The sequence below is a fragment of the Brachionichthys hirsutus genome, chromosome 6 (assembly GCF_040956055.1).
Source record: "Brachionichthys hirsutus isolate HB-005 chromosome 6, CSIRO-AGI_Bhir_v1, whole genome shotgun sequence".
Classification (NCBI taxonomy): Eukaryota; Metazoa; Chordata; class Actinopteri; order Lophiiformes; family Brachionichthyidae; genus Brachionichthys; species Brachionichthys hirsutus.
In genome coordinates this window covers 13,921,948-13,948,074 of record NC_090902.1, presented here as the reverse complement: position 1 = coordinate 13,948,074, position 26,127 = coordinate 13,921,948, and the positions used below count along the sequence as shown (strand labels likewise).

At 44.4% G+C, this 26,127-nt stretch overlaps 1 protein-coding gene across 1 annotated transcript; it reads left to right on the top strand.

Moving 5' to 3' along the window:
* The first annotated feature begins 1,806 nt into the window (after positions 1 to 1,806).
* On the top strand, positions 1,807 to 2,400 carry LOC137894657 (putative nuclease HARBI1). The gene has a single exon (XM_068740107.1). The coding sequence runs from the start codon at positions 1,807 to 1,809 to the stop codon at positions 2,398 to 2,400; it is 594 nt and encodes a 197-aa protein (XP_068596208.1).
* Positions 2,401 to 26,127: the final 23,727 nt, after the last annotated feature.

Genomic DNA, 26,127 nt, shown 5'->3' with positions numbered 1-26,127 from the left:
CTGTGTGCTGTCCTCACAACACGTGTCTTTGCTAGACAGCCAGATAACCCACAAGAAGACTCCGTACGCAAGGCTTTCTTTTCTTGCTTTATGAAGCTCTTGTATCATGCGGTAACTGACAATTGAACAAAGAAAATACAATCACTATTTATAAAAACGTACATCTGATTCTAACTTACACAGCAGGCTAATACAACACTACAGCTAACGAAAAAACACCAATTAGTTTACAACTTATTTTAAGAAACATACTAACATCTTATATCTTACATCTATAATTCAATGTTTCTACACAAATACTTACAAAGACGGTCATTGTCCAAGTTTCAACGTTATACAGAAGAAAAATTTGCAGTCAGCTGTTCGGTCTCTGCTGGTTGGTCTCTGGACCAGAAACACGACATAGATCATCTATGTAAGGGAAGAGAGCCCACTCTGCTAATAGAAACACCGATCTACATTTAAGATGATGTCTCACTCTGGACCTTTTTACACATAGGTTTCTTAACACGATCTAAATACACTATATACAACGAAGCACGAACCTGTTCACACCTTTAACCATCTTTTTAAACAAACAAAACATGAATTCACGGATGTCTTTGAACGAAAGACATAACAGTCTGGTTTATTGAAGACATCCTTTTGTTTGTATTTTTGGTTTCATCGTCTGGGGTCTAAGCATCGACCGCAGAACACCCAGAGAACTGTATTTTTACTCGTTGACAAGCGGCCAACGAGTTTTCACCGTAGCTCTTTCCATGACAACACAGACACAGGTTGGTTCTCTGAAACGGGCGTATGGCGTATGACGGAAAGAGAGAGAGAGAAGAGCAATAAACGCCCGTTTCAGAGAACCAACCTGTGCCTGTGTTGTCATGGAAAGAGCTACAGGGCAAGTTGGTCGTCCATCGCTGGAGCGCTCCATGAAAGCCGTGGAGATTAACTTGTTGTTGTTGTTGATCAACCAACAGGCAAACAGCTCAACCCGGTTGCATATGAATCAAATGCGTTTGCATTGAATCCAGCCATGAATTCTTTATCTTAGCAACAACGACGCACCGTCTCTGACTCGTTTCCCCTCCGGTGGAAATGTCCGGCTGTGCCGTGGCGCAGCACGCGGCGGTCTCCCTATCGATAGCTGACTGAGATCAATGGCATCGCTGTTAGATGATGCATGGGGGACAGTGCATTCGTGCTCGTGAGCGTGCTCGTATCCGTGTGCATGTATCCGTGCAGAGGCTAATTCATAATGATGACAGGAAGTATTCCATCATATCTTCTCACTCAGTCATTTCTTACAGGTCTTACCAAACAGCATGGGCGGGGGGGATGTTGATTGGAATAGATGGTGGAGGGAGAAAACGACAGACAGGGATGGGACGAGGAAGATGAAGCACAGATGGAGGATGAGATGAGCGTGCTAATTCAACTCTATCACAACTGTGTCTCCAGGGCCCAGTTTTTTAAACATTTTAATCTGGATCAGATTGATCCGGATTTGGAAATCAAATGTTTTGCTATCCAGGATCACCTGATCCATCTTACTTTGATGCCAGTTTTTAAAGGAACATTGGATTGGATCACTGTGATCCAAATACCACATTTCAAGATGACCAAATTCTGTTTACCAGAGCCTTAAATGGAACCAACAGTGTAGCCTATTAGCTTAGCAAAGAACAACAGGTAGGCAAAATACCGGTGGCCACACACAGCCATTGTTTATTTTAATTTTAGGAAACAGAAACCTTTCCCAAAGATGACCAGACAGCTCAGTCTAAGTCTAGGTTTTTTCAAATGGGGAACATGCCTAGCACTATTGGTGCTATCCTAGCAACTTGTGAAAGGGAGTGTGAGTATGTCAATCGAAAGGGGAGGCACAGCATCAACATCCAACTTGTGGGAAACGCCAAACTCATAATCACCAGCTGTCTTGTGGTCTGTTCATTATGCATGCATTATAAGAGAGAGAGTGCACTATACAGACAGTTTCAATCCCAGCGACCAAATGGCATACTATTGGGAGACGGCCCGTATCCACTCCTACCATGGCTAATGGCCCCTTTTCCAGTTGCAACCACACCAGAGCAGGCACGCTTCAACTCCTCACATTGCAGAGCAAGATGTGCCACTGAACGCCTAAACGGAGTCCTGAAGAAACGGCCTGCGTGTTTAAACTACTTGCGGGTACAACCCAAGGTGGCATGCAACATAATCCTTGCCTGTATTGTCTTACATAACATTGCCACCAGGCGTAATGTCCCTCTTGATGACAATTTTGATGGACCTGAGCCTGATGTAGAACCACAACAGCTGCCAGGGTTCTTGCCAAATGAAGGACACACTGGACATGAAATCAGAGATGCAATTGTGAGGAATTACTTTGAATTAGTCTACTGAATGACCGAGTACCGTAATTGCTAAACTATTATGCGCACCTGTGAAAAAGCCGCACCCACTGAATTTTAAAAAAATATTTATTTTGTACAAAAATAAGCCGCACATATTCGTAAACTGCAGGTGTCTACCGGTACATTGAAACAAATGATATTTAACGGAACACGGCTCGTAACGATATCCGCAGCAGGTCTCCAAGGTGAACAGCCTCTGGCATGTTAGATCAAGGGAAGTCGGCAAATCAGATCCGTAACTTCGGGATAAGGATTGGCTCTAGGGGCTGGGTCGGTCGGGCTGGGGTGCGAAGCGGGGCTGGGCTCGAGCCGCGGCTGGGGGAGCAGTTGCCCCGTCGCCCTCCCCTCTCCGCCCGTCGGAGGCTGCGCGCGCGCCCGCCTGGCGGGGTGTCCCCGTCCCCCTTGCCCCCGTGCCCCTCATCCTCCGTCCGCGGGAGCGTGGTGCGGCAGGGGTGGGGACGCCCGGGAGGTCGAGGGGGCGGGTTCCTTCCCCGCGGGGCGGCGCGTCCGACGCCGCGTAGCGGATGGCGGGCAGGCGGCGGGGACCGGGTACGGCGGTCCGGCGGCGGCGATTCTGGACGCGCGCCGGGCCCTTCTCGCGGATCTCCCCAGCTACGGCGCCCGCCCGGGGGGCGTTAATTTCGTAACGAAAATAAATAGGCTTTAACGAAACACGGCTCGTAACAAAAGTGGGAAAATATACGTAAATTTGCCGCGTCGTTGCATAAACCGCAAGGTTCAAAATATTGGAAAAAAGTAGCGGCTTGTACACCGGGAATTACGGCATATATTTTTTTGTCATTAAAATTAATATACTGTGGAATCTGTCACGCCTTGAGGCGGGCCGGTGTCATTCCCCTACTAACGCTCCCTGTCTTCCCCTCTGCCATGCTCCTGCCAATCAGTTCATTCCCGTCACCTGTGCTCCTGCCACCACCTGCATGTCATCAGTCCGGACACTATATACACCCAGCTCAGTCCTCTGCTCTCTGCCAGATCGTCAGTAATGTTTCCTACTTTCCAGCAAGTCAGACTGACCTCCCGTGTACCGACCCTGCCTGATTTCTGGACTCTGCCTCTTGGTCTGCCCCTTGGGATCTGTCTGTTTGGGCGTCCTGGTTTGTGACCCCTGCCTGTTTTTTGGACCTTCCCTTTGCCTGCCCCTTCAGATCTGTCGTGCGTTTGGTTCTGTTCCTGCCTTGGCCCGTGACAGGAATCATAGAGCTGTGAGCAACAGTGACATTTATTTGACAGCTGCCAGCTGTGAGATGTTTTTATTTTTTGTTTAACATATCTCATTAGATGTGACATCCTTCATAGATTTTCTTTATATCCAGGGTCACTGTCTTGATGAATGATTTGCATTTATCATCAGTAAACATTGATTTTGTGATCAGTCACTTAAAAAGAAAAACCTCAGATTATTTTTTGGATCAAATGGATCCCAAACAGAGCTCCAAGTTTTGAAAAACGCAAAGGGCAGGTTTGAGCCAGATCAAATGCAGCATCGGATTACGTGATCTGATTTTGTCCGGATTCCCTCTTTTGACTTTGAAAAACCCATTTCCAAGATTTGATCCAATCCGTGATCCGAAATCCCACTGGATTACTTTTGAAAAACTGGGTCCTGGATATTATGGTCTTCCAGAAAAGACTTCAGCTGAGTATTGAGTCTTCTCCTGATAAATAAAGACAGTTTGGAGATGGGCCTAAAATTACCCAACACAGTGTGATCAAGGCCGTGTTTCTGTAGCAGGGGTCTCACAACTGCATGTTTAAAACTTCCTCAACTTCTCGGTTAATCATTGACTGATGTTTATGGAATTTGACACAGTCGTGTAGGGTAGGGCCCTGTATCTTGCCACCGAATTTTATCTAGATCTGGATCCAGAATGAGATCAGGAAAATTATGAGGGGAATGATCTACTTGGTGGATGTCTTTCACTCTCTGATTTGTTTTCTAGTTAGTTACTAAAATACATGTGATCTGCCTCAGTTCTTCCATCTGCAGTTTGTTATTCTACTGCAATAGAAAGAGGATTAAAGTTCCAAACGTTGCAGGGCTACAATCCAAGAGAGTTAGTGCTCCTCTGAGAAGTCTGAGGTGAAAATGCAGATGGGACTGGGAGCCAAATTTACCCTTAAGGTATCGAAACAAACTCGTCATTGACATTAAATTCCCCAAAATATAGTTTTCTCGAAGGTCACCCAAGATGAAATGGAGTATGTATGTTCTGTTAGTCAGTAGGAAGAGAAAATAGCCTGCACAAATGCAAAGTTTCTCCAAGTTTCATCATAATCTAATCAGTGGTGTCAGACATATCCTTCGTGCATGACATCCACATCCAGCATCCTGCAAATTACACAGATTTTCATTAAATGACACCTTTGAAGATTTGTTAACAAAAAAAAACCAGTTAGCACGAACCAAATGAATTAAAACAGATGCTATTTATCTTTAATATGGATTGGCACCTACTGTTTGTGCCTCAATAATATAATTATCACATTTAAGGGGAGTCACACCCCCTTAAATGTGCAGATTAAACCTTGCATAATGATTTTGGGTGAGATGATCATCAGTAATCAGATTTAACTCTCTATCTTTTAAATTTGAGCAGCTCTCCTTTTTTTTCAGCAAAGAAAGGCTAAGCTTTGCAGAGATAAGCCTGAACGTGTTAATTAAAGATTGGATGATGTTTTTTAAAGAAGAGAGTGCTTACGGAACACAGAGCAAATAATTAATCATGCAGAATCGAGACAGAGAAGAAAACAGATGCAGAGCAACGAGGAGTGATATTGAAAAGGAAACAGAGGAAATGAAAGAGATGAAAAGACGTGAGAGGAGGAAAGGGCAAGGTGATCGGGAAGGAGAATGACGAGAAGGGGAACAGATCATGGTATCAGCAGAAGAAGAGACCGACACTGAGCAGCAAAAATGAATTACAGAGTGACTGAGAAGCTTGAAACAAGAAGAAAGTATGAGAACAATCAGAACATCAGCGGTGAGGGAAGCTGGACTTGGGGAGTCGTAGGGAATGGAGAGAAGAGCAATTCACTTAAATACCACTGCAGTAACTGGTAACGGAAATAAAGTGTGAGTGGACCTTCGTGCCCACTGCCCAGATGTTCTCCTATAGACGTCAAAGCAGTGTGATACAGGGAGGGGGGGATTACATGGACTCTGCATGGCTCAAGCTTGGATGTCATTCCACTGGAGCTGGAGGTGTGGCGTGGATGATGTCATCCAGCAGAGGTCACCTTTGTGCCGTTCAACCCTAAACAACCCTGACAGTCTTTTTTCCAGAATTGTTTTTGGGTTTTTTGTCCATTGTAGCATATAGTGTGAATGCGTTCCACTCGGTTAGACTCGGGTTAGCACTTAGCACCGCTGCACATATCCAGATGGTATTACTGCCTTAGCTCATTCCTCAGCAGTGAGATGGTTCCTTATATTTTCTCTGAATCATATAGCTTCAGAGAAAAGTGACAGACTTATTTCTGACATAATAAAATATAAATACTTATTTATGCATAGCCAGTGCAGTCGAAACACTTTGCGACAGTAAAACCATGTACCATCACTGTTATAAGGGAATATAAATACACCATTTTGAGTTTACTTGTTTACAGGACACTGGTGGCTGGTTTCTTGATTAGTTTGTTTGTCACTAAAATAATTATATTAAACCTGGTGAAAGGATGGATAACTTAATTGTGTCTGGATGAAGAAGCTGATTAATTAAGACTTTACGCACAGGGTTATTAACATGATTTCTTTGCACACAGACAATCAGGGGCTTGTTGGAAGGATCTGAAGATGCATTTTAACCAGCAACAAACAGCAAGTCATCAACTTTAAACACTGACTGGTAGTGATTCTGTGATTCTATGATGGAAATGTTTCAGAATCAGAAGTAGTTTATTGCCATTGTCAATGAGGGTTCACAGACTATTATTTTTTTCTCGGTGAAGTCGTGCTACATGTAACAGTAATGACTAAGATACAAAAAACATAAGTACAGAACACATCACAAAACAGCAGCATCAGGAGTGGATACACAGATGTATATTAGCAGCAGTAAAACTAGCGTAATCACGCAGTTCCTATTGATATGCACAGATTCACCATGTGATGGCGCTCTTACAGCAATATGTGTGCAGTCAATAGCTCCGATTACATTTGGACCAGCGGCTCTCGCTGCAAGTTGCGCTTTAATGTTGGCCTGCTCAGCTGCTTTGTAGGGAATGTGATATTCCGTGTTTTCCGCACCACTTTGCGCATGCTTTTCTATCAACTCCTGCAATTGCAGACAGCTGGGTGCGTTAATTGTTCATAGGTGTTCATTGTTCATGTTTCTCTGATATGTAATATAACAGTTTCCCAGCATCATCTCAAAGTGTCGCCAGAGGGCCAACAGCTGTAGCAACGTGCGTACGCCAGCCATGAAGTTGGCGTGAGGCACCGCACATTTCCACGGTCATTTTACCCTTGATGCATCTGAACTTTGACGTGAGAATGTACGTACGCACACTTGATACATGAGGCCCCCGGTCTTATAGAACCTAACTTGTCCTACTTTTGCAACCGAGGCAAGGAAAAATGTCCTTTTAGCAGGCAGAAACCTTGAGCAGAACCCAAGACTCGTTGTGGGCGGCCATCTGCCTTGACTGGTTGAGGGGAGAAAGAGATAGAAAGACAGACAGGAAATGACAGAGGGAGAGACAAAAACACTGAGAGGGGGAGAGAGAGTGACAGAGAGACAATGACATAGAGCAGGGGGGAGAGAGACCGAAAGACAAGTCAGAGAGAACAGGGGCAGACAGAACATAATTGAGCTTTTTCATAATATGTGGAAAAATCTGCTAATGAAGATAATGATTACAGAGCTGCTATCCAGGAAATACTGAAACTACAGATGCTAATGTTAGCAGTAGTTGCGCTGACGATGGGCAGCAGGGAGTGATATTCAGAAGCCCAGGTTCTGCAGTTTCATGGAAACAAGGGGAAGGAAAAAAGGTTTGTGACATGTATTCATTGAATGTGAATAAACAGATGCAGAAGGAGGTGCTCATTGTGTCGTAGGCGGTTCCCCCCAGCAGTCTACGACAGCATATTGGCTATTTGAGCACTATTTGATGAGTAACGATCGGCTTTATTATAAACGAAAGTCTTTAGTCTGCTTCACAAACCAAATCAGGGAGCAGATTCCATAATAAAGGAGCTCGATAACTGAAAGCTCTTCCCTCCAGTCTTCTTGAGGGTCATGATGGCACATTTGAGTTCTGGACCAGCTGAAGATGTTTGAGAGATTTGCTGGAGCAACATGAAAATAAGAAATTGCAGTAAACCAGCCTGGAAGTAACAAAGGACTGGGAAACCTTTTCTGCATCTTGTTGGGATAATATGTTCCTGATTTTCTCTAAATTGCAAAGGTCCTTGAAAGGTTATGATTCATGGCTCAGTGTTCGACTCCAGCTCTGCATCGCCAGGCCGTGTGTTGTAAGGTTGCATCATCCTTTGATTACATTCACCACAGTAATATTATGCTAACTATACTTTATTTATTTGTGGTACCGTGGATGGTAATAAGTTTTCTCCAGTGAATATGGAGTACAGAGGGAAATCACTGTATTTATGTTCTTTCATTGCATTTTATGGGCTACAAACACAGCCGGCTTTCAGTTTAGAACAGTGATTTAGCCATCAATCATAATGTTATTTTAATGCAGAATAAAAGCACAAACTATTTGTTTGCTCATAGGAGGGGGCTTGATGCAGTTTTCTTGATGTGTTCTATGCATGCTGTTTTATATTCAGTCCTACTGTAGCAGAAACAAACAAGTCATTATTGCTGCTGCTTTCCGTCTCTCTACCAAAAATACATGGAAAATTACGTTTAATGTTGCAATTTACACAAACACACACACATTGTCAGTCAGGCACACAGCATCAGCATGAATCTAGTTTACTATTTAACTCTTTGAGTGCCATTCGTGTCTAAAGACGTTTTTTGAAAACCAAACAGTCACTGCCAACCCTGACATTGACAACAACAATTCACATTCAAACTTTAATTCTATAATATAATGAAATACTTTATTAATCGTTATCTGTCTGACACACATTGAAATCAAATGTTCACCCTGGAACAACGGGCCCCTTGAAACAACCACACACTAATACGTGCATCAAAGGGCCCTAGCACACGGAGAGGGAGTAGGGTGAAGGCGCCGCCATGATTGCCGCACCTGGAGCCGATAGTGGGGATGGTGCCTTGCTCAAGGGCACCTCGGCAGTGCTCTGGCCCCTCTCCAGTCACCAGCCCACACTCCACATTCCGCCAGAGCTGGGACTCGACCCGGGGAAGCGGTAGACTTCTCCGCTTCCCAGCCCAGGGCCACTGCCGCCCAATAATCCATTACATTTTGCTAGGACGAGAGCAGGTGAGGTGCTCGAGGATAAACTCAGGCTTCATCTTCTGTGAATTTGTTTATAAATAAATAAATAAATGTTATTGGTAATTTTGTTTCTTGTGACCAAAAAAATGACTTACCGTAATTGGAAGACATGGACTATGATAACATTAGATAAGCAAACTTAATTTGAGGGTTATGGACAACAACTAGATTAGATCGTTTTAAGACCGGAATCAACAGTCATTGACAACATCCTTGAGGTAACGATAAATACATTCTGTAGTTGTAGTTACTTATTTCCCATAGGTCATATGGTTTTTAGTCACAAATGAGTTTACTTAGGCTTAAGCCAATAATTGCAAGAAAACAAGTGCATCTGTTTTGAGATTATTCCCTATCACAGTCCTGGTGTAAACTTTAAGAAAAACAGCTGCCCTCCTGTGTCTGTGCAGCGATTTGTATAAACAAGTATGAACATGTCCAGTTTTATGGTAACGAGGACAGCGACTTCTGTTCAAATCTTTTCCTTCACAACACAATAGACAGTGTGTTTATTAAATGACTCCCGTTTTCTGCAGTTAAGCAGAATTGAGGATTGCTCTTCCTATTGCTCATAATGGGGAGATTAGGAACCGAACTTAATAGCAGAATATATGCAAATTAATAGTATTTAGACGAAAAGAGGGTAGTATATCTGACTCTGTCACCCACAAAAACAGGGAAAATAATATTAAATGATCAGTAAATTGTTTCCATGAATTCTGCTTTTATGTTTATTCAACGATATATACGCTATTACTGAGCATTGTGCTTCAGAGCTCCCGTTGTTTTTACTTTTCACTCAAATCTTCTTTAAACTTCAGGGATTTTTTTTTTGGGGGGGGTGTGGGATTTGTTAGGTTATTTACTTAGTAGATTCTGTATCTTCATAAACCTGTGTATTTGTGGGATGTCATTTTTTATCTCTTGTATGTGAGCACACACTATATGGCTATTTTTATTTTATTATAGTAACTTACTTTCATGGGATTGTTGTTCAATATTTTTTTTAATGCAATTAAACTAAGAACTGTGTGTGTGTGTGTGTGGGGGGGGGGGGGGGCACTGAAAGCAGCAGCCAGCACTAACTTCTGTGTTTGAGATGTTTCTGCTGGTGGCGACATGAGCATAAAATACGACCTGCGTGTCCTCGTGGTGACATTAAGAGGGAGGTTGGGTAGACTCCATGTGCTTCACTTTTCTTGATGATGAGAAGACATGGAAGGACAAGATTAAACCTCACCAGCTGGCTGTCAGCCCATAAATACACCTTTGACATCTTTCCCTGTCAAGAGCCGCCCACAGGAGAGGCTGGAACTGTCACAGTAGGGCCGCTGTCCTGACTGTGTTTTACAATCTGATTTTTACTGTAGCGGTGTGACATGAGGGAGGATGAAACTTTAATGATCCTTGTTGGAAAGATGCATAACGACAACGATCCACGCTCGATAAGGGAATCAACTTTCAGCATCCCACATAACAAATAAAAATGCCTCTGGCACTTGCAATGTTAAGATGCTCGTAATTGTTCTTAGAGCAAACAGTTAAATACTATCAGAGGGTCTCGCAGCTTGTTTGGCTTTGACAGAGCAACAACTAATGTCTGCCAAAAATAGGTCCTCTTGAATACAAAGATGTCCTCGTAAACTTAAAATTAATTTATTTTATGTATTGCATTGTTTCTTTGGGGTCTATTAGTTCACACACATACACACACGTACATGCACAAAACGGGAAAAGATGCACGCAAGAAAACAGTGAAAAAAATAATATATTTCCGGACTATACGTCAAACCGGATTATAAGTCGTACTTTTTGGGGAAATGGATTTTCGACAACAAGCAAAATGAAAACACATTAACAGTTACCAGTATTCAGCTACGTGTAGCATGCATAATAATCGAAAACAAAGCACACTAACATACCGGACACCTAGTAAGCTTGTTGTGTATGCTACACGTGGCATACACACGTAGTTTATTTTGTATGCTTCAGGTAGCAAACACAAGATGGATAAGCAAGTTTACCAAACTTGCGATCTCATTCTATATCACTGAATGCATTCAACAATTCATCCAACTCCAGAGAAAGATGAAGCTCTGTCTCCTCTTCTGGTGTTTACTGTACATGTTTTAATATATATGTCTCGCCTGAGTATAAGTCGCAGGACCAGCTACACTATTAAAAGAAGCATGACTTATAGACAGGAATATACAGTAAAAGCCTTTTGTGTGAGTGTGTGTGTGTTTGTGTGTGTGTGTGTCATTGATTCAGATTACAGGCTACAAAGCAGTCGGCTAACATACTCCTGAATAAAATAAATCTGGCCTCAGTGGCAAGGGTTCCTGACTCAGAGCTGTCATATCCCCTTACTCTGTCTCTCTCTCTCTCTCTCTCACACACACACCTACCCAGACAGCAGCCTGCATCCACCCACTCACTCGTGCGACAGCAGCACCACTAAATGATTAATCACCCCTGAGTTGAGTTGCATGTGTGTGTGAGACATGGAGAGAGAGATCAGATGAGGGAGAAAGATGTGTGTTCTGTCTGTACTCGTCACAGAACGTCCAACGCAAAGACAGGAAATACAGAAACACAAACATGCACACACACACACAAACCAGCATCATTGAAGCTAACAGGAACTACAGATGAAAGGTACCACGCAATGAAGAACGTTTTAACGTTTTCTTGTTACACTGACGCCTGTCTGACACGAGACCATCCTGAGAACATCAGACAGTTATCGGACCAGATAATGTGCGAATAAGAACTTCGGGTTGATTCTGCTTTCTGAAGAGTCTAACTACTTTCAAAGTGCTTTAAAATCAGTCAAACGTTGTTTTTGTTAGAAATGTATATTATTTCATTATTCAATTGGAGGTAAACCTGAATAAATATTTATGCTACTGATCTACTGTTACCCGTGTTTTAACCCTTCAGTGGCTGCTGGAGAGATTACAGTAACAGAAGATTAAGCCGCCCATCCATCTTCTTTTGGACAAGATGACCAACAACCGCCTCGTCTACAGCCACTTTATCCGCCTTGCGGGTCACGGTGTTGCTGGAGCCTATCCCAAACTACAGGCGAGAGGCGGGATACACCCCAGACATATTGCGGGCCCCTTGGTACTCTATGTACGGCCAATGAAAGCCTTTATTACCCTCGCCGAAGAGGAGGCGAGGGTATTGCAATTGGGTCCGTTTGTTTGTCTGTTTGTTTGTTTATCTGTCCAAGCGCATAACTCAAAAACTAGTAACCCAATCGACTTGAAATGTTTACACAAGCAAGGTTCTGTCCGTGGCTCGGTCCTCCCCGAGAATGGCGTTGATCTGGATCTGGATCTGGATTCTAGAATTATTTTTACATCTGGAATTGTGCCTGTGCTGTAAACTGTCACTTTAAGAGGGAGGGACACGAATGGCATGATGGGAAAAAGAGTCCAGAAGGTGTGTTGTAGTACGCAGGAGACAAAAATATTACTTGACGTTACTGAACCGAGGACTGTAATTAAAAGTTTCCAAACGAAGATGAACGTAAGTCCAGTCGTTCATTTCATTTTAGGGGTGCAACATAAAAGTTGTATCTTTTCCTGTTCCAGAGCAGCAAGCTAGAGCAGGTTTGGCCCCTCTGATCCGGAAGCCCTGTTTACTGTCTCACAAGATTGAATAGTCTATTGGAGGCGAGGGTCTGCAATCTCTGATTGTCTTTCTAGTTTTGTCATTGTTACAACTGTTACACTGCAAACACACAACGGAATTTCGTTTACACTGAGTACAACGGGCCCCTTGAAACAACCACAGACATGCATATATGCATTGGGGCCCTAGCATGCGGAGAGGGAAGGGTGAAGGCACTGCCATAATCAGCACACCTCGAGCAGTTGGGGGGGGGGGGGCTTGCTTAAGGGCACCAGTCCATAGGGGAATATTTTGGATTGAGTACACGTAAAAAAAATAAACCATTTGATATTAATAACAAGTCCTCATTTGAATCACCTTAAGATAAAATGTTAATTTTTCTACCCCACCAGTGATCTAAGGAGGGCTACAGGCACACGAGAATCAGATATCAGCACTTCTCTGATGAGGATAAATAAATACTTCAAACAGCTACAACCGAGACAAAGTATTGGGTGGGTGAGGTGAGGTTTGGAGTGAAATGGGTGAAGCAGGTGGAGTGACAGGGGAGAGGGGTGAGAGTGGGGAGGTGACAGGTCAGAATGAAAAAGCAGGTAAAATTATATGTCGTTTGCTTGTGGGGCATCCAGCCACTGAGGCGGCAGCTGTTGATGACATCACGCACATCTGGATATTTTCCTGCTCCTGTAAAGAACCATAGTAAATGCAAAAAGTGTTAAAAGTTGTTGTCGGGCGCAAAGCTGGTCGGCATCCACCAAGGCTGCGCTCTGTCTGGGATGTTCTGTTCACTCTCCTTATAACCCTCCCTTTGTAAAGAGAACATTGTTTTATCTGCTTATGCCGATGACATCTCTGTTCTTGCAAAAACATCTTAATGTACTACTTAGTGTGGCACTTTGATTTCTAATGCTTCCGCGCATTGCATTGCATTTTATAGAAGTTAATCAGTCTTGAATTGGTCATTCAGAATGCAGCCTGTAAGAATACATGCCGCTATCTTGAGCACTCATTGCATCCATGTTTTTATTCTGCTTTATTATCCTGTTTAGCGTCTAGAGATCTTCTGTTCCACAGTGCTCTACAAGAGAAAATAGAAGCACATTGTTCATAGCGATACGACTAAAAACCAGAGGCAGATTACAATATTCTATCAATTATCTTTCTTTTGAAAAACAACAGCTATACAACCATATAGTCTGAGCAATGGATATTCATGAGGTCACAAGCCAACCTTGGACGAATGCCAATGTCGGCTCCATTTTGGCTGCCAATAAATGTTTGGTGACTTCTAGCCCGCTGCATGTCAGCAGCTTTCCTGTGCCTTAGTGCTGCATAACCTGGAGTTCAGGACTCAGTTTGCGTTAACTGTAAACTTACATTCACTACACCACCTTTGATGCAATAAATGGCTCCCATCCAACATGTTTTCAATGGCACAGGCCACTCCAAGAAATAAAGAACGGAAAGCAAAACAAAACTCATGACACGCTGTCCAGCCCTTACAATGTGAGAACTGTGATTTTTGTTTGCATCCAAATGGAGGGTTTATCCCTTCATTCAGGAGTACGTGGAGGAGTGTTTGGGTGCTGATGAAAGCGTAGGACAGGCGGGTGGAGGTGCAGACATAGTGGTGGATTCTGGCTGAGGATGTAGGCGACTGAAGGCTGGTGAGCGTAGGCAGGAAGCGTGGGGGGAGATGCGAGTGGGGAGCTGGCACTGGAGTCCAGGAGAGCAGTGGATGAGCAGGAGGTACAAAGAGAAAACACAAAGAACAATTCTCGTGGGAGCGTATCTAACAGGCTGAACAATCTGGAGACGTGTGGAAGGAGAGCTCATTGGCCAGGAAAGAACTAGGACCCAACAGAGAAGACGGAAATACAGGGAGGAAACGAGTCGTGTTCAACTGGCATAGGGGATGAAGGTGAAAGGACAGATCCTTTAACCTCGTGCACTGGGTGGGAGAAAATCATTTACTGGAGCTGAGCAAGCACCTTGTATGTGAAGTAATTTATGTTACATACATGAAATAAACCTGGAAAACATGAAGATGTTTAGGGACAAACAGGATAGTTGTTTTTCTGAAAAAAAGAGGGACCATTAGGGACTGATTCCTAGTGAGGTTGGCAGGGTTGAGATCCGTTGGTTGAGATTTGGGTTGAGAACCAGAGGGTCACCGGTTCAATTCCCAGGCCAGATAAAACTATGGAGTGTGGACTGGTGGCTGGAGAGGGTCCAGTCTACCTCCAGGGCAGAGGGTGAACTTCCATTGCACAGTTTACATTGCATGCATAATGATAGAGAATACAGATACTCGGGTTTTAGAGGAAGCTCAAGCTGACTTGAAACAACGGATTTTGTATGGACTATTTTTTAAGCCGATCGGCTGAGCATGGAGGATCGAGGGGTGTGCCAATATGAAAAAAAACAACCTAAAAAAGACATCCTTCAGCTCGTTTACGTCATCAGGAATGCTTTTTTGTGATCTGATTAAAACACATTTTCAGAAGTGACCCACATACTATCTGATATGAATAGAATAAGGTAGTAAAATGACTTTTTCCATTCTCGTTTAAATATGACTTATTTCTAACAGTCAATATTTAAAGTATTTTGGGGACATTATGGTGTTTTTAGTACAGAGAGAACAAGCGGCGACAAAGGATGTGAGATCCTGTCCAATCTTTCAGTTTCCATCTATCAATCCACAAATGCCCCGCAATACACTGGCGATGCGTCCAGGGTGTACACCACCTCTCGCCTGCATTAAGCTGGGATAGGCTCCAGCATCACTTGTGACCCACAAGGTGGGTAAAGCGGCTGTAGACAGGTTGTCCCGTCTACAAAAAGATGGATGGATGGATTATGGATCAATCCACAAACTCGGTTGACTTATTTTTCTTAACAGCAACACCCCAAATAGTTTCTGCAGATTATTGAGTGGTGATTTAGAGACTTTGCTTGAAATGTTTCAGCTACTGTAAGGCAAAGATCTCTGTGGCAGACAGCGAGACAAAGGTAAACAATGCATTCCATCCAGTCACTTAGCTTGTAGCTATCAGCGTGGGTGAGAGAGAGAGAGAGGGTTTGTGTGTTCAGGTTGGTGGTTTAACCCTTTTCATTGAGTACGCTAGCTGACGTTGTCAAACGATTGGCCACCCCACTCCTAGGCAGGATCACAGAGCAGCAGCTACAACACACAGTCGAGCTCTTACTTTCTTTCAGCTTGCTGACTCGTCATTGTCTGCCCTGTGCTGCACGCCTCTGGTCCTTTCACATGCAGGAGAGGAAAATAATTGTTTAGTCTTCTTCCAAACTCATCCAACGCCGCTTCAGCACCAAAGCCTGAGCAGCACTTCACTGAAATCCCGGATGACAGCCGGCTTTTATGCAGTCCCAAGCTAAACTGCAGGGGGGCCAAAAGCAGCACGAGAGCCCCAAGACGCTGCATGAATCCAGCAGTGCCTGACAACCTCGGACAAATCCGTGAGCTCAGATGAAGAAACTCCTGATAATGTGATAAAGAAAGTATCGCTGTATGTTGGCGAGACCCATCAAAAATAAAAACAAATCTAATGACAGTTTGATCTTGTTGCTTTCATAAATGGACTGCACTTATAAAGCGCTTTTTCCACCTTTCCGGTGCCCAAAGCGCTTTACATTAGGCCTCTCATTCACACTACAGCGGGCGTCTGCTGCCATGGAAGGTGGCAGCACTTCGACACGCGGACAGTCAGAGCTGGGATTTGAACCACTGATTTACCGACCAGTGGACTACCCACGCTACCAACTGAGCCACAGCCGCCCCGTAAAAAGAACTGTCTGTGGGAAATCCATGCAGTCATAATAACTGTAATATTTTTTGCAGTACTGTCAAGCCATTGTTGAAGGATCAATGTTTGCTGCTACTATAGAAAAATGCGAGACAGAAAAGTTCATGTTAGTAGAAACTGAAAGCTAATGCAAGAGCATTAAGCATTAACTTGAATGCATTTTTTTATAACTGTACTGCAAATGTTGCCTAACATTGTCTTCACGATATGCCTCTTTAAAATACTTTTCTAGACACCGAGATATTGAGATAAAGAAACGGCCGATCATTAACTATTGTTCCGTGAAGCAAAAAAATAGAATAGCTTTAAGATAACAGGCATGAAGATTTTCCTGCAGAAAAAAATACTGTAAAAGTGGATGTCAAGATATCATTGAAAAAACATGTGAGTTAATGTATCGATGCCCGTGGCCAAGGCATTCTGAGCGCATGGATGCAGGCTGGAGGTGCGGCCACATGGGGCGTTATAGATTCTGCCAGGCGGATGGAGTTCAAGCAGATGACGGCATGAATGTGCGGTGGATCTCTCAGTTCCTTCCTGCTCCCCAGAAGCGGCATACGATGAAGATCCAGTGAAGATCCCATTCAAGCACAGACGCATCCTCTGGTGACAACTGTATAAGGATGACACTGGACTGTCTACTCCCGTTCCCCAGACGCTGGTTCGCTGGGTTGGGGGGCTGCCCGAGCTCGGCGGTGGGTTGGGTGGTGGGGGGAGGGGTGCGGTGGGGGGGAGGGGGGCGGGGGGCGGTGGTGGGGAGTGGGGGGTGGGGGGGGCTGGGCCGTGGGGGGGGCTGGGGGACTGTGGGGGGGTGTGTGGGATGGGTGGAGGGTGCTGGGAGGGGGGCGGGTGGTTGTGGGGGGCGTGGTGTTGGGTGCTGGTGGGGCGCCAGGCCGGCCCGCTGTGCCCCGTGCCGCTGGCCTAGGTTTCGTCGGCTGTGTTGGTGTAAGTTGCCCCCGGGCCCTGGACTGGTTCTTCTGCGTGTGGCTCTGGTGGGGCCATGGTGGTCGTTCTTGGGTTGCTGTAGCTGCTTGGGGTGATCTGGGGGCTTATGTCGCCATTGTTGGGTCCGGGATGGCTGCCCCGTTCTTAGGTGGAGGTTTCACGCATGCCAGATCCACCACTCCAGCACCTATTAAAACTCGTTTAGAGAGTCAACCCCGCACACAGATCTCTGAGTTAGTGGAGGTTGCTGGGTCAGTGCTTGTGGCTCTCACTATGCTCTCTCTCTTTTTCCTCAGATCTGAGAACTTGGTGATCCATACTTTCCTCTAGAGACGAATGTGAACCTGGTCTATTGGGACAACTCTTGGTGATGATTGGATGGAAGGGGTAGAATTAAGGGGCTGTAGGGTTTTACCAAACCCTCTTCCGGTTCTTGTTCTCCATAGTGGGTGCGTAATCAATGAGGAGAATGTGGGTTAAGATTAAGACATTTATATAATTAACAGATCAGTACAATTAGTTCAGATATCAGCGCTGAGATTCCAACACAGCTCTCGTGCCCGCGCTTCATTGGAATGAAGACGCTTCCCGCTTCGTTCTCACGTCATTCTGTCCCCTGAAGGCGGGACTTTGCCCCAGCCAATCTAAGCCCATGTTCATCTGTGTTGTGTGACATCACTGTTGTGATGCGTTCATTTGAAATCAGTCATTACAATAACAAACTAAACGTGGTGCGTCCCTGTTGTTCTGTCGGCATGTAAACACGTTGTGGAATCCCATCTAATATGGAAATTCCCTACAGGGCACAAATAAATCCATTGCACTTTCTTCTCAGAACACTGTGTATTTGTCACTTTTTGTTTGTTCATGTTGTATGTTCACTGCGGTGTGCACAGCCCTCTACGGCGGTAAGCAGGTAATAAAATCAATAAAATAGGAATAGGCTAGGCTGCCAAGAGGGCAGGTGAAGGTCACAATCACTATAAGAATAAAAATTGCATAGAACTCCAGCAGTGACTGACGTCATGTCCGTCACTGTGGAGCACGAATGCAGACAAGGTATAAAAAAAAAAAAAAAAAAAAAAAAAAAAAAGAGGATGACACTGGACACGGTGGACTCTCGTTGGTAACGTCTTTAATCAGATCCCCGGAAGTCTCCTGCAACCTGTAGGTGCAAAGCATTGTGGGACTCGTAGTCCACTATGCCTACTACTACAACAACAAATAGATTCATGCTTGTGTGGGAGGCTGCTGGATATCAGTCAGGAGGGAGTGAATGAAGTCAAAACACCTCTTACGACAGAAAACCACATGTGACGATTAGCCTGTCAGAAATCCTTTTGACACTGAGACTCTGTAGAAGTATTGTGATTGAAGGGGGAGTGTCTTTAGCCACAAAATACAGCCCCCCCCCCCAATCAATGTAACCAGCTGATTAGAAGAACTGGTGTCTCTCCTGCCAGATCAGACACTTAATGACATTTAGACAGAATGTGTGAGAGGCGTGAAAGTTCTTCCTGACTGAACTGCTAGTGGGTCATTGATACGTCGCACCACAGATATACATTGAACAAGTCTACAGCCATTTACAACTGGGAAGATCTTTCCATTCAGGTCTTTAATACATTTTATCCATTGATAGTTCATTAATAATTTATTAAACAAATCTACATAAGCACCATCAGCAATTAATCTCAAAATGACAAGCAATATTTTCCTTACCAGCTGCAAATATATCTAAGTGTCAAGGTGTTGTGTTCTGTTATGCAGATCTGAACCTAGGGGGCGCTGTAGGAATGTGTGAAGGCGGAAATGAATGGTTGTGAATAGGAAGAATAAAGTACCAGACTGAAGCACATGAGCTCCCCGGCTAAGTCTTTTATTAAGGTTATTAAACGCCACATTTTTGGCGACAAGGATGGCAGTTTCTGTACCTTTACCTGCACCTTTCATGCCGTGCCCAGGCGAACCTACTATCGCTTTTACGACGTGGTTGAAGATGTTTGAGAACTACATGCTAGTCATCGGAGCTACGGGGGGATAGCTGGCCCGATGCTAGGAGGCGCGCCGTTCTTCTCCATGCCCTTGGGACAGAGGGTCAGAGACTGTTTTACGCTTTGCCGGATACAGGTACTACTTATGCTTCGGCTGTTGAGGGACTGAGAAAGCATTTCGTTCCCAAAGTAAACGTGATTGCAGAACGTCACAAATTCCGCCAGAGAGCACAGAGGCCTGATGAGACGGTGAACGAGTTCTTAGCTGCGCTGCGCCAACTCGCTGCTGCTTGTGAGTTTGGAGAGATGGAGGAGCAGATGCTTCGTGATCAGATGATAGAGCGTGTTGCCAATACGCGCATACGGGACAGACTGCTGCTGGAAGCGGACTTGAACCTAGCTAAGGCTACTACATTAGCTTTGCAGATCGAGACTGGATTACGTAACGCGGACGTTCTTTCTGACAACATGGCTGCTGCACAGGTGAGAGCCATTCGCTCGCAACCGCGGGACACCCGGCCGTGGGGGAAGAAGAAAATGGCTCAGAGGATTGCGCCTGCTACAACTTCAAACGCCGGTAAAAATCGCTCATGCTACCATTGCGGTTCTACTAGCCACTTGGCTAACAAGCCATCCTGCCCTGCAGCCAAAGTCAAGTGCAATTCATGTGGAAGAATTGGACATTTTGCCAAAGTTTGTCGGTCTGGACAAAAAGAGGTGCGTGAAGTATTGATCAATGAACTGACTGTACTTTACATGAATGATGCTGTCCAGGATAAGATAAGCTGTACTGTGCATGTTGATGCTAATGAACATTCACATGATGTTGAGCTAATTGTTGATACAGGCTCATCCGTTTCTATTCTTCCTGTGAGCATTTACCAGAAGTATTTTTCGACATGTGATCTCACTACGTCTACTGTCACCCTGTGCACATATTCTAAGGAGAAAATACCAGTAATGGGTCAATTACGTGCAACAGTGTCTCATGAGGGACATTCGGCTGAATGCTCATTTGTGATTGTTGAGTCAGGTGCTGCTTTACTGGGGTTAAACCTGTTCGTTGCTCTGCGTATGTGTATTGAGGGTAACAAAGTAATCCCTGCTGCTAACCCAAATGGTTCACCTGATCCTGAGCATGCATTGCCAGTTACAATGCCACTGACTGTACGAGAAGTTGGATGTGCAAAAGGCTTTGTGCACAAAATACAACTGAAGCCACATGCTATTCCAGTTCAGCAGAAATTGAGGAGACTTCCGTTCTCAGTAAGACAAGCTGTTACTGAGGAGCTCAAAGACCTACAAGACAGAGGCATAATTGAGCGAATTGATGCATCTTTGTGGGTCTCCCCCATCGTGGTCACCCAGAGACGAGGCGGGGGAAAGCTTCGCATGTGTGTTGACCTGAGGGAGCCAAATAAATCGATTGTCTGTGACTGCTACCCCTTACCTCACATGGATGAACTGCTGACCAATTTGCGAGGGGCTACTGTCTTTTCTACTATTGACCTTGCCTCTGCATATCACCAACTGCTGCTTCACCCAGATAGCCGTGATATAACTGCGTTTATCACCCACGAGGGACTTTTCAGGTTCTGCCGTGTTCCCTTTGGCCTCGCTTCAGCTCCATCAGCATTCCAAAAGATGATGTCTACTATACTGTCTGGCCTTCCAGGAGTTCAACACACACACAAGTGGAAGAAAGAGTAAAACAAAAGCAACAAAAGAGCAAAGAGTACACAGACAGAAAGTTTGGTGCAAGAGTACCGAGGTTCCAGATAAACGACACTGTGCGTGTCTGGAGACCAGAACATGTTCCAAAGGGATCGTCCAGATTCACTGAACCCCTGACAGTTATCAAGAAAGTGGGACCAAACACTTACCTGCTCAGTGATGGACGGAAATGGAATGCATCCAAGCTAGCATCCTTCCCTAAGGAAGCTCTAACTGCCATGGATAGTGGAAATGTCAACAATGCTACTTTTGATGAGTTTATGGTGCCTGAGAATGTCCACCATCATGTACCAGAGCTAGTTCCAAGGCAGAGCAAGAGAACAAGAAATAAACCAAATTGGCTGACAGGATTTGTTAGATAAGGAAATATGATTATGCACTGAGGTATTGCTTCTTCTAAAAAGTGAACTTGGTTACAGGATGTGAATACAAAAACAAGTTACTGTTTATTTGTTTGTTCTACATATCCTCCTGTTAGACAATTCTTTCATACTTATAATTTCATATCCCTGCTGTTCATTTATGATCGTTAAGCAGTCGAGATTTGTTGTTGTTACAAAATGCTGTTACCTTACAAAAATGATTCGTTATTCTGTGTGTGGAAGTAATTCCTTCAAGGAAAAGGGAAATGTTGTGTTCTGTTATGCAGATCTGAACCTAGGGGGCGCTGTAGGAATGTGCGAAGGCGGAAATGAATGGTTGTGAATAGGAAGAATAAAGTACCAGACTGAAGCACATGAGCTCCCCGGCTAAGTCTTTTATTAAGGTTATTAAACACCACACAAGGCAAGTGTACATCACATGAATAAAATACATCTTTATGTGTGTGTGTCCTTTGAAGTAATCCATTCCCCGATGGAGAGTATTTTAATTAGTTGGAAAAGCCAGGAGAGGAGGCGAGGTCTCTGGGTGTCAATTTCCTGTACAGACAATGGCATTAACAAAGCCTCAACATAACCCACACAGGCCCCTACTGATAAAGGCTCCACACACACACACACACCCTTGAGCAAATTGCAAATACACGAATACATGAAATCAAAGATAAACCTATACATATTTTGTGTACCAGACTTTGGGATAGCGTGTGGGAGCTGGAGATACCCATCACCACCATTCCTCTTTATTTTACTGTGGTATTTGTAACCATCGCTTTGTGACAAACAGCACCACCAAGAAGGAAAAATAAAACGGGGGTTTCAAGGGAGCCGTATTTGACTTTATGGCTCCACAGCAATCATGAAGAGGAGACTACCAGATGTCTTGGTACCTTTATTAAAACATTTGTTACACCACACAAGCGTTGACTGCTTTTAATGTGTATTTAAATATTCAGATTCTTTGACACACTGTCAAGTTATCGGGGGGGGGGAATTCAAGTACAAGAAGTTGTATGATACATTGATAGAAATTGAGCCACCTGAGCCTAAGATCAGCTGATCAGAAATAATGTAACTTTGGGAACAGTTCTCTGAAGATTAATTTTGTTTACTTAAAAAATATCTAAAGTCAAACTGAGATTTTACCCCAAAGTTTGATTTGAAGACTTATCAGCCTTCTAAAGAAATTTCACCTGTGTGTGCGTGCATGTGTGTGTGTGTGTGTGTGTGTGTGCGCGTTTCTGTGCCCATTAGAGAAATGGTTCTCACTTATTCAGCAACAGACACATTTCACACCAGGAAAGGCCTAACATACAGGCTCTTTCTGTCACACAGACATTAGAGGGACACCTACGCATGAGTTCACACACAAGTAGGAACAAAATGTCGTTTATTTGTTACCTGTGGGTGAAGTCCTCTCCTGCAGTACAGCAATGTGCTGTTTGTTATCCAACTGTTCCTCGGAGGTGACCGGGAGAGGAAGATGCAGCAAATTCAAAGACAGGAAATACATTCAGACAGCATGTCAATGGGTATGTTGTACATGTATTTGTATCCCACCAAATTTAAAGGACAGCAACCAAAACCAAAGAAAAATTAGAGCTCAATGGGTGACTTTCAAAAACTGAGCCCATGTGTATTTGTACAGTCCGCGCTACGTTGCTTTTGAGCTTTATTCCTTACGATTTAAAGACATTCCATTGAAGAAGTCTCGAAAATGTTCATAAGGTGTTTAGCATGTTCTATAAAATATTAAGTTAAGACATTGTTAACCACTGGGATAATACAACACAACCCAGTGCGCCTAGCCGAGGGAAAGCTGTAGTCCAAGCAAGGCGGCTACTGCATGGACAGGAAGTAGGCTTTACATTTATTTAAAGGCAGGTGACTCAAGAAGAGCTTACAAAGCAATTTTGGTTTAACTTGCAGAATCATATTTATTAGTTTGTGATATTTTGGTATTAACAATTCTTCTGGCAAAATGGTACACCACTCTGAAACACAACAACGTAATGAACGTGGCGCAGCAAGTGTAAAACTATTCATTCATTTTCTTGGCCGCTCTGCGCTTTGCGGGTCACAGGTGTTGCTGCAGCCTATCCCGGAAGGGACTGCCAGTGAACACCCCAGAAGCATCGCCAGCAAAAGATAAACAACCACTGCTGCACACACAATTTGGTGTGCCCAATTCACTTTAATTACATGTTTTTGGAGAAGGGAGGAAACCGGAGAGCCCAGATAAAACGCACAAACTCCACGCATGTAGGACTCGAACCCAGTACCTTCTTGCTGTGAGGTAACGGTACTATCGACTACCCCGCCATAGCATCCTAAATGTGTGGAAAATCACCGTGTCGGTTCTCAGTCCCAACTGGACTTCCTTAGGGTTGGTTGAAGACATTTCACATATCCAAGAGGCATCTTCAGTTCTAACTGACTGCTAAGTATCTGGACCAACTGGGACTTGTCCATGTTGATGTTCTTGCTCTGTAGGTTGAACATAGAAACAAAGAAGTGCCTTTGCACATGGATGAGGATATGGACGAAAATAATATTTTCAGGTTAATCTTTTGCGGCATCTTGTTGCTTGATTTATACATTTAATCCAAGTCAATTTTCAGCTCATAAAGTGCTGGAGCTCAGTTTATAGCAGGAAATGCCGGCTGGTTTTGATGATGGCGGTCTCACCTCTCTCTGACTTTGATTCTTTCGAGTGTCAGTATTTGAGCAGACCGCTGAATTTGTGGTCATGGGTCACAAACTTCTCTGAAACAGCTCAGTTTCTCTGTGAAGACACATTTATCTCACTCCTGCACTCCCACTCTCAATTTGCTCTGTGCCCTTGCTGCAGTTTTAACTTATTTCATCAACATCTCACCAGTGATGTTTTCTAGTCAGTACAAAAGCGTGTATTTACCGACCAGATTTTCTGTCCTGATACTCCAGCATATTTGATGATGTTCCGTTGAGTGATGAGAATGTCACCTTGTTGCTGTGAGACTCATGAACACTTAATAATTCCGTCCCAGACTCTTGAACATTTCATAACTGATAACTTGCACTGTTCTCTTTGCACTGCGTGATTACGCTAGTTTTACTGCTGCTAATATACATCTGTGTATCCACTCCTGATGCTGCTGTTTTGTGATGTGTCTGTACTTGTATGTTTTTTGTACAGTGGTACCTCAGCTTACGAATGTCCCTACATCCGAAATTTTCAGGTTACGAAGTTTCTGAATGGGAAAATATTGCCTCTCGTTACGAAGGCGTTTCAGGCTACGAAGTCAAAAATAGCTGCTCGTAGCTGCTCTGCCATTGGCTATCGCCTAAAATCTGCCTGGCAACCCGTTGCGTATGCGTATCCCAGCACGCTATTCGTGTCCCCCTCGTGTCCCCCGGAAAAAGTGTTGACAAGTCGGGCTATTGCTCATTATGATGACGTCTGCCTCGCACATTTCCGACGGATTGTCAAAAGCCGGCAAAAGCAGACGTCATCGGATCAGTTTTTCAAGAAACGCGAGGCAGAAAACACCGCAAAGGACCAGTAAACAAAGAGGACAAAAAGTAACAGCTAACAGGTAGATTAATATTTAAAAAAAATATCATAATGTAGCGTCCGTCGGACGCTGGAATAAGCACACGACGGGTAACTCTCTGTGTGTGTGGGTGCCGCGAGGAGGAGAACGGGAGAGCTGCGGGAGCTACGCAGCTCTCCCGCACCCCTCCTCCTCCTCGCGGCACCCACACACATACACCGCCCCTCCTCCCTGGATGCCTTTGCGGACTCTCTGCAGCGTAGGAATAATGAACTTTTGCGGGGCTTGGAACGGATTAGTGCATTTACATTCAAAATGCGTCTCCACTTACGAAGTTTTCACGTTACGAAGCTACTCCCAGAACGGATTAAATTCGTAAGTAGAAGTACCACTGTATTTAGTCATTACTGTTACATGTAGCACGACTTCACCGAGAAACATTCCTAGTCTGTGAACCCTCATTGACAATGGCAATAAACTACTTCTGATTCTGATTCTGATTGAACATAGAGGAGGGTGACCAGTTGGGAACTAGTATAGGACAGCATCCGTCATTTCTGTCTCAAACAGCTCTGCCAGAAACGATCTAAACCCGGAAGCAAAAGTATGTTCCTCGCGAGCACGTGCGCATGCACGTTACCATGGTAACCGTGAGGCGACCTTTTTATAACACACAAAACATTTTTTGCAAATTTGATCCACTCTGCTCTTCTTCTTCGACTCATGCAGGAGACAGAGCGAAAGTGGACGCAATCAGGGCGAGAGTGTCTCTACCCCCCCCCCCCCCCCCCCCACACACACACACACACAGCGCGATGACGCCGATAATCTCAGGACATAATAACAAATATTTTGAATCATGATGGCGTTATTTTACACTTCTCCCTCATCTACTTGTCACACCAAGACGAACATCTTACAGATCTGTACTAATACGGCGTGTGTGTTTTCGGAATAAAAAATGCTTTGAATCATCTATCCATCCAGGGAGGCGCCCCCCCGGATGCCTAAATAAGATGCCCGAGCCAGTTCTCACCCGATCTCGAAGGCAGAGCCCAGCCAGCCTACGGAGGAAGCTCATTTCGGCAGCTTGTACCCACAACCTTGTTCTTTTGGTCACTACCCAAAGCAGGTGAGGGTAGGAACGGAGATCGACCGGTAAATGGAGAGCTTCGCCTTTCGGCTCGGCTTTC